This window comes from Myxocyprinus asiaticus, chromosome 6, assembly GCF_019703515.2.
Source record: "Myxocyprinus asiaticus isolate MX2 ecotype Aquarium Trade chromosome 6, UBuf_Myxa_2, whole genome shotgun sequence".
Lineage (NCBI taxonomy): Eukaryota > Metazoa > Chordata > Actinopteri > Cypriniformes > Catostomidae > Myxocyprinus > Myxocyprinus asiaticus.
Window position 1 is genome coordinate 55,027,965 of NC_059349.1, and position 14,819 is coordinate 55,042,783.

General features: G+C 39.2%; 1 protein-coding gene across 3 annotated transcripts in view; it reads right to left on the reverse strand.

Moving 5' to 3' along the window:
- Positions 1-14,819, reverse strand: part of LOC127443010 (band 4.1-like protein 3) — an 83,590-nt gene that overhangs the window by 32,923 nt on the left and 35,848 nt on the right. For all 3 annotated transcript variants that reach the window (XM_051701473.1, XM_051701472.1, XM_051701471.1), the window contains exons 7-11: positions 13,904-14,122; positions 9,401-9,488; positions 3,268-3,420; positions 3,076-3,173; positions 1,493-1,668 (exon numbers count right to left, since the gene is read on the reverse strand). In XM_051701473.1, the coding sequence (XP_051557433.1) occupies positions 1,493-1,668; positions 3,076-3,173; positions 3,268-3,420; positions 9,401-9,488; positions 13,904-14,122 (734 nt within the window). The remainder of the gene's footprint in view (positions 1-1,492; positions 1,669-3,075; positions 3,174-3,267; positions 3,421-9,400; positions 9,489-13,903; positions 14,123-14,819) is intronic.

The window sequence follows — 14,819 nt, forward strand, 5'->3', positions numbered from 1 at the left end:
CAACCAAATTGGCCCGGTTGCTAGGGAGGGTAGAGTCACATGGGGTAACCTCCTCGTGGTCACTATAATGTGGTTTGTTCTCGGTGGGGCGCGTGGTGAGTTGAGCGTGGATGCCGCGGTGGGTGGCGTAAAGCCTCCACACGCGCTATGTCTCCGTGGCGACGCGCTCAACAAGCCACGTGAAAAGATGCGCGGGTTGACGGTCTCAGACGCGGAGGCAGCTGGGATTCGTCCTCTGCCACCCGGACTGAGGCGAATCACTACACGACCATGAGGAATTGGGCATTCCAAATTGGAAGAAAAAAAAAAAAACAATATTGGAATATTAACCTCTTCAACTCTGTGGAAAAATCACAAAATACGTTTACGCTTAAAATGCCCATATCCATAAGTCAGGCATATGAGGTATCGTTTGAAAGCTTAGAATCTGAACTTTTCAGAGCTAACCATCACTTCTGCATTTATGTTACTTAAAATGATAAAATAAGGCCTTAAACCATACACCTCGCAAAAAAGCGCCACCTAGAGGTCATGTGGTAGAAATATTAATATGAATATAAAAGTCTTTAAAATAGACATGTCATATATCAAATGAAAGCTCTCATTCTCAGGAATGTGACTGTACAGCTTATTTTGTTGCACTAATACCACAGTTTAAAAGATTTTCAAAAGAATCACAAAGTGAAATATGATATTTGTAAGTCATCAAATACAAACATCTCATTTATGCTCCGATAACTGCTGCTGTAAGCACCACATTGCTAAAAATGTTATATCTGCTTTAACCTTAGGAAGTTCTCTACAAAATGAGCCATTGTTTACTTGTCTGTGAGCTTGCTTCGGTGAATAATCCAGTGTTATATCTTAGATGTCTAGAACAAAATATGCAGTCTAAACTAATAATCAGAAATATATGTTAAGGACTATTGATGATAACATGTTATAGTTCATCGCAAAGGGAAGGATCTCAGCTTTCTAATGACACCTAGATTGAGCTTCTAGTCTAATGAAACAAAGACCTGGCTGGAGTCACTCAGCACGTCCTGGATTTGAACTTGTGACTTCAGGTGTGATAGTCAGCGTCAATACTCGCTGAGCTACCCAGGCTCCCGACGTGTGTGGTTTTTTAGCACATCCATGTGTGATTAGAATTAAATCTTTTTTTAATTTATTTTTTCTAATCAACAACTGACTATAAAGAACAGAAAGGATATTAAAAGAGACAAAGAAGACCAAATCTCCAGTGATCTTTTATAAACGGGGTGTTTGTCCCCACAAACAGCACTTTCTGGTCATTTTCAGCTCAAATTGACCGAAGTACCCATTGGAAGCAGTTCTTTTTTCTGGGGTGCCAATAGAACCCGGATGTGCCGCCACAGACTGTTTGTTTATAAATAGTAAAAAGAGTCAATTTTGATTTCATGTTGACTTCAACAGAAGTATAGATTGTTATATCTGTGATATTTCAAAGCTCTTATGGTGTGATGCGTACTGTTGTCCATGCTGACTGCGACGGTGTGGCGTCTGCTGCTTGTGCGCTGGAACTGAGGGGCAGGACGTGCGATCTGAGCGCTCGCCCGCCGAGTCTGTGCTTGTGTTCGCCCGCTGTAGCGGAACTTTGACCCCAGTGACAGGAAGCGTTTGGGAGGAGCTTCGGGGGACACCAGCCTATCAGAACGCAAGAATCACACTGTTAGTTAAAGATCTCATCAAGTGTTTGAGTTATGCAAAGTGTACAGGTTATAAATCATGCCATAAAGACTGTATAAGGACATATTCACGTGTTTTTTTATAATGACACGTTTAAATTCTTCCTAACCGGATATGTGTACAGGATTCCTATTGGAATAATTTCGATCTAATCCTAATGGGAACAGACAACAAATAGATATTTTAGAACACATTGTTCCCAATATCACTATTATGACATCAATATAACTTTGAAGAACGTATATTTCAGGATTTTAAAACTCATTTAGATCCGCTGTGATTTCCTGTAAGTGTAGTAGTGTAAAGTTTCACATTACGACATTTGTTATTGGCAAATAACAGGATAATTTACACATATAAGTGACCATTTAAAAAACAACACAAATTAGTTACAGTAATGAAGACTTAATGCCACGGTTTTCAAACCGGGGGGCGCCAGGGAATATCAGGGGAGGCACGGAGAATTATGATTAATTCACCAAGTAAAATCAAAAGATAAATAACAAAATACAATAAAAAATGTATTGTGAAGATAAATGAAAATTATTGGCTTAATAGACAGAAGCTCTATGGCGTTATAATTCTGTTAAATGTCATGAATGCATGCATATCATGCAAGAGCGCATCTGTACTTGTTGCGCTCCACTTGCACGTGGATTTATTATTATACGCTGCTCTATGAAATCTCCCTGCTCTCTTTCAGAGAGTGCGTGTACACTCAAAACCGGTCATGTGGGGTCTGGGTAGCTCAGCGAGTAAAGACGCTGACTGTCACCCCTGGAGTCGCAAGTTCGAATCCAGGGTGTGCTGAGTGACTCCAGCCAGGCTTCCTAAGCAACCAAATTGGCCCGGTTGCTAGGGAGGGTAGAGTCACATGGGGTAACCTCCTCGTGGTCGCTATAATGTGGTTCTCGCTCTCGGTGGGGCGCGTGGCGAGTTGTGCGTGGATGCTGCGGAGAATAGCGTGAAGCCTCCACGCGCGCTACGTCTCCGTGGTAACGCGCTCAACAAGCCACGTGATAAGATGCGCGGATTGACGGTCTCAGACGTGGAGGCAACTGAGATTCGTCCTCCACCACCCGGATTGAGGCGAGTGACTACACCACCATGAGGACTTAGAGCGCATTGGGAATTGGGCATTCCAAATTGGAACTTACTGTTTAATACTTTGAAAACCCCTGACTTAAAGAAATATTCAATATAGTTCAATATAGTCTCACTGTACACAGATTTTTGCTTTTTTTTTTTAAAGAAAAGGATGGACAAGTCCAAATTAATTTATGTGGTAATCAATATTATGCCACAAATGCTGTCGACTGAGCTCAACTCGTATATGAAAGACCAGCCTCTCTTTCTCTCTCTCACCTGAAGAAGGTGTGATGCTCTACACAAACTTTCCAGAGTCTTTTTGCCGCTTTGTGATTTGGGAGTTTAAATCCGATTGTGCTGTCGATCTGTTCCAACTGAATAAAAAGACAAACATGTTCAGATCTTTCACCACATAGCACATTCAGAAAAACAACAGTCACTAGCTGATCTACCGTCAACCCATCTCACCTCTCCTGGTCGGACTTTGATGTAGAAGTTGTTCCTCTTGTAAGAGATCTTAAGGATTTTGGGCCAGGCGAATCGGTTGATGCGCAGTTTATCTCTGTAGACGAGGAGGCCGCTGGAAGAAACACCCAGCATGATATCCACACTCTCAGAGTCCTGACCAAAAAAACACATTATTCCATGATCGGCACAAACTCAACAACACAATCATTTCAGGAACTGCTTAAAAGATCAACACGAAAGATATGTTGTCCAGGCCAATTAATCTGGCCGATTTTAAGATTATCGGCATCGACCCTCACTTGCGTCTCATAGCGTGCTTAAACAACACAGCTGCGTCTCCAAATAAAATGTCCAGCAAAACGTCCGAATAGTTCAAAACCGGGAAAAGATTGTCTGGTATGTGCAGCAGTTCATCCCTGGTAAAACTGATTGGAAAAAAATTACTAAACACAGGACGAACAAACAAAAACAACAAACGAATTGGAGAGCTCCAGAGACTGCCATCCGTGGCGCCATCTTCCCGCTGAATCTCTCACCAAATCTCGCAGTTACAGTTGAGTCCACTGGGGGCGCTGTGGGTGTGTCGTCGAGGTGTTGGATGAGAGAAGAAGATATGATGGCGTCTGTGCTTTTGATAGCAAAGCGTAACGTAGCTCTAGCAATAATACTTGTAATATTTAGATTTGTATTGAATTCTACTCTATTGATATTAATTTCTTATTGGAGTCATGCAAACCAATGGACGAGGATCTACTTTTATGGTGGAAAGAAACTGCGAAGCGGTACAAGAAACTCGGAAGCTTATCAGACCAGTATATGTATGTGCATTAAATCTTTCACCATTTATTTTTCTGATTAATGTGAAATTAAATAAAAATGTGATGGCCTTTATGTAGACTCAGAGTTTATATATGATTACCCTAATGCTGTCAGTGCTGGTTTCTATGTTTCCCAGCTCCAGGTAAGTGCAAGTATTTTGTTTTTTCATTTTGATTAATGCATATTGTTTATTATTATTTGTCACAAAAGAAAAGCATAGTTTGTTCAAGTAACCTTATTTTGAAACCGTTCTTGGAAACGTTTGTGAATAAACAAAATCTAAATTTCAAGTACATGCCATACTTGTTATTTTTATATCTTAATTTACAAGTGATCGTTACTCGTTTTTTGTGGGTTAGAGTACTCGACTACAAAATTACTAGAAAATGCCCATTCCTACTTCCAGAATCAGACTGTTGCGCTCTATTAACAGAGAAGTGACTCCAAAATAAACCAACAGCCTTGTCAATGAAAAATAAACATGCTCTGTTTTCAACTATTTTTAGTGAATATTGAGTACCAGTCATTTTAACAAATAAATGTTCATTTAATTTCAATCATTTTTCTTAATCCTATCTGCCGTAATTATATTGTATTTTATATATCTTCCAACCTGATATATAAAATACATTTCAAAGCTGTCGGTCGAGCACTAGATTCTATTACATTCTCCTTGTAAAAGCTTCTCAGCTTCCATTTTGCTTTGTAATCAACTACACTAACACCAAACACTTCAGAGAAAATCAAACCAATCATTAATCCAATGCAACAAAACACTAGCTGTGAGCATGACTCAACGAGAAAACCATCTGATCGCTAGGGCCATCAGTATGACTGTTCTGATGTACAATATAGGCAAGGCAAATATGTGCGCGAGTAAACTGCTGAAGGTGGAACAATGATTTCATACTGCACTGCATCACAATGACACACTGTCTGCACTGACCCGACAAACCTTCATTATCTCGCTCATGCAGCGTGGTACACGCTCACACACATGCATCCAAGGACAAATGTATGCAAATGCTCTAGTCGCATGTCAATTATAATCACACATTGATTTACACACACATGAGGCCTTCACAATGTCAACTACACATTTAAACACACATGTATTTACAAACAGATAAAAACATGCAAACACGCAGAACAGCATCTCACCTCCTCCTGCGCTGCTGCAAAGCACTCAAACAGACGGCCAACCAGCTGTGTCATTGGAGGAGGGGAGGGCGAGAGAGATAGAGATACAGAGAGAGAGTTGTGTTGGGCTGCAGCAGCCAATCAGAGCAGGTGCTCATATGCGCATTAACAGAAACCATTCTGAGTAAACTCTAGAGACTGTTGTGTGTGAAAATCCCAGAAATACTCAAATCAGCCCGTCTGGCACCAACAATCATCCATGCAATTATCTAATCAGCCAATCGTGTGGCAGCAGTGCTTAAATCATGCAGATATGGGTCAGGGGCTTCAGTTAATGTTCACATCAACCATCAGAATGGGGAAAAAATGTGATCTCAGTGATTTGGAGCGTGGCATGATTGTTGGTGTCAGACGGGCTGGTTTGAGTATTTCTGGGATTTTCACACACAACAGTCTCTAGAATTTACTCCGAATGGTGCCAAAAACAAAAAACATCCAGTGAGCGGCAGTTCTGCGGACGGAAACGGCTTGTTGATGAGAGAGGTCAACGGAGAATGGCCAGACTGGTTTGAACTGACAAAGTCTACGGTAACTCAGATAACCACTCTGTACAATTGTGTTGAGAAGAATATCATCTCTGAATGCTATTCTGTGATGAGGGTTGGCGCTGTTTTGGCGGCACTAGGGGGACCTACACAATATTAGGCACGTGGTTTTAAAGTTGTGGCTGATCGGTGTATGTCAGCTTTATACAGGCTAATATCCATTACTAAATGAATCAATCAATTTTAGTTTTTTGCAAATGTGTTGCTAATATGTTGATTGGTGTCAATTCTTTCTGATTGGATTAATTCAATAATGCAACTTTTCAATCACTGTCAGCTCAATCTTGACCTGATCGCCTGTCACGAATAAGAAATGTATCTGAAGATTAATTTTCATACGGATAATTGTAATGATCAATTTAAGGGCATTTTCACACCTAGTTCGTTTGAGCACTCCAAGCGCTCTCAGAGCGGTATAACGTGTATATGTGAACAACCCAAGTGGTCTCAGACCCCCTTAAAAGAACCCAAAAGCGAACTTTTGTGTTTCGATTGATTTGTGCGATGTGAAAGTGAAGAGGTACCAGTCCGCTTTGCATTTAATGATATAAGTACCTCGTGGCTTGCCATACATAGCTGCATTACATACTTCATATTCCAGTCACAATTTACTGTCCACATATGGGAATTTTAAGCGAATATAGATATACCATGATTACCATGACGTGTTTTTGTGTCTCATATTCCGTTCTTGTATTATTTGAGCACCTAAAATGAACTGACTGGCCGCATTCAGAGCAGAGCAGAGTGATAAAATGAACCGCTTTAAAGTGCTCTGATGGGCGTACCATCTACGGAAGTTCGTGCCAAACTCCCACGAAAATGCAAGCGAGGATTTTTATAGTTTCACTTTAATTTTATTTGCACAATGGCAAATGTTCTTGGCTCATACATACAATGTAAATGACACACAGGACGAGACACTCCATTACTCTCGAGATGATAGATAAAGAAACATATTTTCAAATGCACATCGAATTTCAAATGTTTTCCTACGTGCGAAATAAGGGCTTGTATGTTTTATCGGAGAGCCTTAACATAACATGAAATACAGTATGCATTATTACTATTGCATAATGTAATATAATATAATTGGCGGTGTTGTCTGGGATTCATAAATGATATATAACATATAAAATAATACTTTTTATGTAATTCAATCTCTGTGCAATAATTTATAAAAAATGCTATATTTTTTAAAGCCTTAAAAGTAATCACATAGCCCCATTTTATTATATGATTTCAAGTTAATCAATAAATTACTACTTAAGATGTAGGCCTATCTGTAATAAGCACACTATTTTTATTTTTTGGTCTCAACACTTGTGACTTTATGAACTGCCGTGGGACTTTTTTGCATGCATTTCATAACATCACAAGTATTTTATAAACAAATTATAAACAACTGTGATTAGGGGACGGTTTACACTTGGCCACTTCATGCGTTTTCACTGATCGGTTAGCTATCCTATCATGAAAAGACCAGGTGTAAATGTATTCGAGACGGATTGCAATCCGATCGCTCAGACCACTTCAGGAGGTGGTTTAAGATGCATTTCAGACGAAACTGGTCAAGTGTAAATGCATCTGGCTGTTCAAGTCACATATGTTAACTTTACCCAACCAAACAGCGCTACGTCAGCACAGGAAAAAATGCTAAACCTTACAGCTGTTACCGAATATTTGCATTGGGCTTGAATCGTGCAGTAAATAATAACAGATAAAGAGACGAATGCATGTTGAAGGAGAGACAGAACTTTTGCCTTGAGCCCCTTTTACACTATCCTTTAATGAATTAAATTCTGCATTAATTACAGAATGCACATACAACTTTATTCATATTTAACTTGGAATCATAATAATAAAATAGGGATATATGATTTCCTTTAAGGCTTTAAAAACTGCACAGGGGGAAAATGACATGAAAAAATTATATTTTAAATATTGAAATATCTTTTTTGGTCAACTTTAGTCTTTATACTCTATTGTTAGTCTATCATTCACACTGTTGCTTTTGAAACCCAGCCAAACTGTGTCCTTTGTGAAATTGCTTACTAACATTCATGTCCAATGACGGATAGTTCTGGCTCTAAAATCTGACTGGATGAGATGCTTTTAAAGCTTTTCTAAAATAGTCAATATACACAAACACACACCTGTGACCACACATCAGCTGACCATTATGTTAATGACTGAGGAAAAAGAAAAATGAAGTGTGACGAGGAGGAGGGCGGGGCTGAGCCGCGACTGTGCACGCCCGGCCCCCAATTGGGCTAATCAGGAGAGGGATATATGCGGCGGAATGCGGCAGTTCGGGAGAGAGCCACATGCAGCTGCTGTGTGTGTGTTTATGTTTGTGTCTTTTAGTTTTATTAAAATATTATTTTGACTGTTCAGCCGGTTTCCCAGACATGCCGTTGCCCGGTCCTCGATCACTCCTCCACCGTCTGGCGGATGACAGCCGCTCTTCCCCGGGCGGATAGGAGCCAGTCCTCCGACCCCTGGCAGATGGAACGCCCCTCCACGTTTTGGCGGCCGGTAGGGAACTCTTCCGCCCTTGGCAGCGGCTCCACCGCTCCAGGCGGCCGGCAGCAAAACCCTCCTCCCCTCACGGACGGCAGCCGTTCCTCCGCGTCCAGGCGGTCGGCAGCAACTCCTCCGTCCCCCGGCGAATAGCCGTGGCTGCTCCTTTGGGTGGATGGCAGTGGCGAGGACTACACGACAGCACATCCCTCCTCCTTCCTGGGCTTCGGCACCAATGTAACAGGGTTAAAATATATATATAATAGGAACTTTTATAGGGGGCCTGGGTAGCTCAATGGTAAAATACGCTGGCTACCACCCCTGGAGTTCACTAGTTCAAATCCCAGGGCGTGCTGAGTGACTCCAGCCAGGTCTCCTAAGCAACCAAATTGGCCCAGTTGCTAGGGAGGGTAGAGTCACATGGGGTAACCTCCTCGTGGTTGCTATAATGTGGTTCGTTCTTGGTGGGGCGTGTGGTGAGTTGTGCATGGATGGCGTGAAGCCTCCACACGCGCTATGTATCCGTGGCAACACGCTCAACAAGCCACGTGATAAGATGTGCGGGTTGACGGTCGCAGACGTGGAGGCAACTGGGATTCATCCTCTGCCACCCGGACTGAGGCGAGTCACTACGCGACCACGAGGACTTAGAGCGCATTGGGAATTGAGCATTCCAAATTGGGAGAAAAAGGGGAAAAATCCCCCCCAAAAAATAGGAACTTTTATAGAAACAAAAAGACACAAAAACATAAACACATGGCAGCTGCATGTGGCTCTCTCTCTACCGAACTGTCATGTTCCGCCACATTTTTTCCTCTCCTCAGCTGATTAGCCCAATTGGGGGTCAGGCATGCGTAATCGCGGCCTGGCCCCGCCCTCGTCCTCGTCATAAGAAGCTTCTAGATTTCAGGAAGAGGTTTGGCACTGAGATGAGCAAGTGCAGGTAACAAACTACACAAAAACTCAATCCAAACACATTAACACACATTCTCTTTTTCTCACCACAAACACACTCATTCTCCTGGTCTTATAAAAACACGTCATACCTTGGCATGATGCAGGTCGACTCCATACATGGAGAGTTTTTTTGCGTTTTCCAAGAACAGCATCTCAGCTTCAGCAGGACTCATTCCTCTACAACACAAATACATACAAATACACATCACTGCTACATAACCAGTAATTAACCCGGTTAACACGCACAAACAAAATTCTACCCCTTTCACATATCAGGGTTTGGAACGCAGAAATAATCTAGATTGGGACTGAATGGGAGAACACAGTAAATATTATTTTTGCCTTCCCATTTGCTCCAACCAGTGTTATTTCCTTAATGAAAACAAACACATGTTGTATGGTATGTCCATATCAGATCATATTAAAATTGTTTTATGTACCAATATATCAACAAATGCAAATTAGAGGTCAACCGATATTGGATTTTGCTGATACAATAATGTGTTGGAGGAAAGCTGATAACTGATAAATCAACCAATAGTTTTTAAAATGATTTATTAAATGTGTTAACATTTTTACTGTGATGGGCACAGACACAGAGGCAACAAGAAACCAAATCGCCAATAATAACCAAAAAAATGATGGTTTGGTGCATAGCGCAGGACTTATAACTATAAACAAGCTGAAAATAAACTGGGGACTCTTATTTTGAAATGTCTGTAAGCTAAAATAAAATATGCACTCTTACAATCATGTACAACTTATTACTATATACACGCTGTAAAATAAACATCGTCATAAAACAAAAATAAGCAGTAATTAACTGATTTTGAACCGCTATGAAACCGCTGGAAACACTGTATCATGAGCTCCCTATGCGCTTGGAGAATGTGCAACAGTGCCGCGTCTTCACTTTGAAGCATGCAGCGCATACAGACTATAGATTTATTGAATTAAATCACATTTAATAATGTGATTTGTCTGTCCATCTTTGAATGATAATTAAGACTTTTGTAATATCATTTAAGACATTTTAAGACTTTTTAAGGACCCGCGGGAACCCTGTGCTTACTATCGAAAACTAAACTAATTTGGAATGACTAAAATAGAAATAAAAACTAAATTAAAACCCTGGCTCCAACAAAAGAGGATGTTTCCACGAATTACCAAAAGAGGAATAAAATAGAGAAAGACGAATTATCACATTTTCATACTTTATCACATTTAAAGCCTTTATTTAAACAATGAATGCATTCAGTGCCTTTATTATATTAAAGGACCAAAGAGGACTATTATTTTTGTGACCTCAACACCCGCGACCCCCCCTCTCAAATGGTTACAGCCTTGATGACTATTACTAAAGGAACACACAGATAACACACACAGCACTAACAGTCAATATACACACAACACTGTGTTTGTGCTTGTGTTTCTGTTGAAGTCGGGTATTGTGGGTCGAGACAGACACGCACTGAGAGTCTGAGTGAGTTTTTGTGTGAACGGACCTTCACTGACACTGAACTATTCATTCAGAAATGAACACCATAATTACAGTCACACTGAGCTGTATGAAGTGATTGTGTGTGAATTAAATATCTGTTTGCCTCAAGGGAGTTTGTGTGCATGCACTCACAACTTGGTGTATAAATACTCACAAATTAGTTCTAATTTGTCTTATCTGGTGTCTTTAACACACACAGCATAATTCATCTTCTCCTCAGGCAAGTGCAAATTTCAAAACTTACTAGAATCTATAACCACAAAGATTTGAACATTCATCATTTAGTAATGCTTTCATTTAACAATAAGAGTGTAGTCCTCTCAGCACCTTTAACCCCTTATGTGCATTTTTGGGCTGCCGTCCGCAATTTTTCACACTCAAATTCAAAAGCTCACCATTCACACATACTGTGGACTAATAGCAACAAATGTGTCTAATTTTTCAGAGAACCCCCAAATAAAAAGACTCCAATTATTCATAAATACTATTGTATGTGTTTATAATCTTATGATAAGCTTTCTTTTTTTTTTAAACAAAAAATTTTTTTTTATTGTCCTGACATGTAATTCTGGTTCTGTTCACTCTACTTCACTTTGAAAAGTCTTATTTTATTCCACTAGATGGCAGAAAGCACTAGAAAAATAATTTTTTCCTCTATCACATTCCATCATAATATACAGATCTGAAATGTAGGTGGCGCTCTAACACATTTTATCCCTCACAGATGTGCTCGTCCATAGACATTCAGTCTAATTTTCAGTTCAAGCACCACCCTCAATGTTTCATTGAATATCTCGGCCTCTGAGTGGACTAGAAGCTCAATCTAAGTGTCATTAGAAAGCTGAGATCTGCCTCTTTGATGATGTGTATAGCATTTTATCATCAATAGTCAAAAACATATTTTCCTGATGATTTGTTTAGCATCCTTTTCCTGTTGGACTGCAGATTTTGTTCTGGACATCTAAGATATAACGTTGGATTATTTACACAAGCAAGCTCACAGACAAGTAAACAATGGCTCATTTTGTAGAGAACTCCCTAAGGTAAAAGTAGATATAAAGTTTGTATCTATTTGGGGCTTACAGCAGCAGTTATCAGAGCATAAATGAGACGTTTGTATTAGATGACTAACAGAAATCATATTTCCCTTTGTGATTCTTTTGAAAATCTTTTGAACTGTGGTATTAGTGCAACAATAAACTATACAGTCACATTCCTGAGAATGAGAGCTTTCATTTGATATATGACTTGTCCATTTAGATGCTATGTGAAGGACTTTTATTTTTATATAAATATTTCTACCCCATTACCTCTAGGGGGCGCTAATTTGCGATGCGAATGATTTGAGGCCTTATTTTGATATTTTAAGTAACATAAATGCAGAAGTGATGGGTATCTCTGAAAAGCTCAGATTCAAAGCTTTCAAACGATACCTCATATGCATGATTTATGTTTACAGAGACTTTAACGTTTTAAATTAAGTTAATTTAAGTGAAATTAAAATATTTAATTAAAAAAAAATGTAATAAATTAAGAGTGATTACATTTGCAATTTTCAGATATTTTTGAATGCATTTTGTGTAAATATCGTGTCAACATAAATATAAACAAACACTGCGTAAAATAAATGTTCATTAAATATCAGATATTTGGAGTATGTTTTGTTTGCAATGATTAGCAGTGAAGTGTGTCATTTCTACATCACTAGCAAGAATAATACTCGTTTCCAAACAGGTTTCCTGAAAACTGCCAACTGTCTGCTATTGGTCGAACAAACAGAGAGTCCGCCCCAAACTCACTCTGCTCAAAAAAAACGGATGAATGTTTATAAAGAGTCTCAGAGTCTTGAGCATTGTCCAAAATCACCCCTATTCACTAATTAGTATAATAACAAAGGACAATGCATCTGTGTTCACTTCCGCAATTAATTCAGGATGGACTTCAAAGACTTTGTCATTAATCTTTGTTTGTACAAAATCTCAATCTCTCTCTCTATCTCTTTATATATACAGTATATATATATATATATATATATTAAACATGACTTTTTTGTATATATATACCAATTTAAAAAAATAAGTATTATTATTGTTGTTATTATGATTATTATTATCCTACATGTAAGATAAAAGTACAATGTGACGAAGTTGTTTCTGCAACAGCTATCGCCGACGCTCATTATATACATCAGTGTCCGAATTAACTCATTCATTTTGGTCACTCCATGCTTATAAAAATGCACTCAATGACATCCACTATATAGGAAATAGTGAATGAGTGAGCGAGTGGACGATTTCAGACACAACTCTTTAGGAAGTGGAAGGAAATCAAGCTTGAAGTACATGCAACTTCGTGTTTTTATGAGCCGCATCAGTAAGGGGCAGTCAGCGCGCCTCAACAAGCATCACAAGCAGCGTAGCCACAGAATGAGAGCCGTTCACACAGGACGTGTTCATGACACCTGGGCGAAGCACAACAGAATGTAGGGATCTCGTGATTTTCAAAGTTTCAATTACTTTTAATTTGACACATCATCCTAAAAATGCAGTGTTTATGATGTTGAAAACCAGCGAGACGCTTCAAAAGCGTACATCTGACACATTTGTACATAGCACAGACGAGGAAGTTAAGAACAAGTCCTGTGAGAATAGGACAGATTGACAAACTCGATTGATAAATGAACTGCTATCTACTACATGATTATGTTCAATGACATGGGAATAAAACCAAAAATATTCACTTCTAAAGCCAGTTTTTGTTTTGTCTAATCAATGCTTTTCTCACCTGACATAATACTACAATATATTTCATATATATTTATTTGAATTATTATGTATTATTTATATTGAATTATCTTTAATTGGGGAGCCTTCTCAGTAAATGTGATTCAGTGAGATTAATTAATCGGCATGTCATGTAATTCAATATTCATTTAAATTTGTTATTGATTGACAGCCCTAAAATACGTTAACAGTACGATATATCAATCATATATATATATGTGTGTGTGATTCTGTAAAACATCAGCAATTGTTCAAAGTGCATTGTAAACCGCTCGAATGCGATTTGCGAGTGATGGTGTAAAACTCACTTGTAGCTGCGGTGAAGCTCCATGACTTTCTCCTCCAGTTCTTTGGTCTGATTTGGGGCCAAACGCACGTCGCTGACGTATCCGGGGCCCTGCAGATCAGCGTCATAGTCTCCCACCTCAGACTGCACCGTATAAGAGCCCAAAAGGGTGTGAGTGGCGAAAGAACACGGTAAACGTCCAGATATCACGTCATCTCGCAGCTGCAGACACAGGTAATACCTGATAGACAGACAGACAGCATGTAGGTCAAAAATGGTTTGTCTTTTTGTTCTCCAAGTGTCCTGATATTAGTTTGTTTTGAATACGAACAATGGATTCCCATGGCTCTTTTCACACCGGGTCCGACAAACTGTCCGGCCGACAATCCAACGTTTTTTTTTTTCCCGGAGAGTAGTCAGATTTTTTTTATATCTTTGGACTGTCCAATAAGATAACAGATTTTTGACATTTTTCCAGAGTCACTGCTGCTGCACAATCCAAAGCGTTGGTGGCGCAAACTGGCAAACACCAGCAAAAGCTCTAAATTCAATGCAAATATACAGTAGATAATTATTATAGAAGCTGTAAACACAGTCTTTCTTTTTTTACAATATTTATGTAATGTGCTGATCCCTCACATTATATAATATATCTGGAGATTTTTCTTAATGTACATTATTTAGTATGCATATCACCGTGCCTGTTATTTTATCCTGGCATTAAAAATAGCAGTGAGGACTGTCAATTTGTTTGGACTAATCTCATAGTAAAATATCATATAATAATACTCTGAACATGCAATACTTTACTACGAGTGTAGAAAAACCAACTGCAGAACCTCACTGCTATTTTATTGCATAAAATAACACAAAGTATTCCTGTAATGGTGCTTTTTTTCTCAACATGCACAAGAAACCCTGAATTCAGTAAAATTATG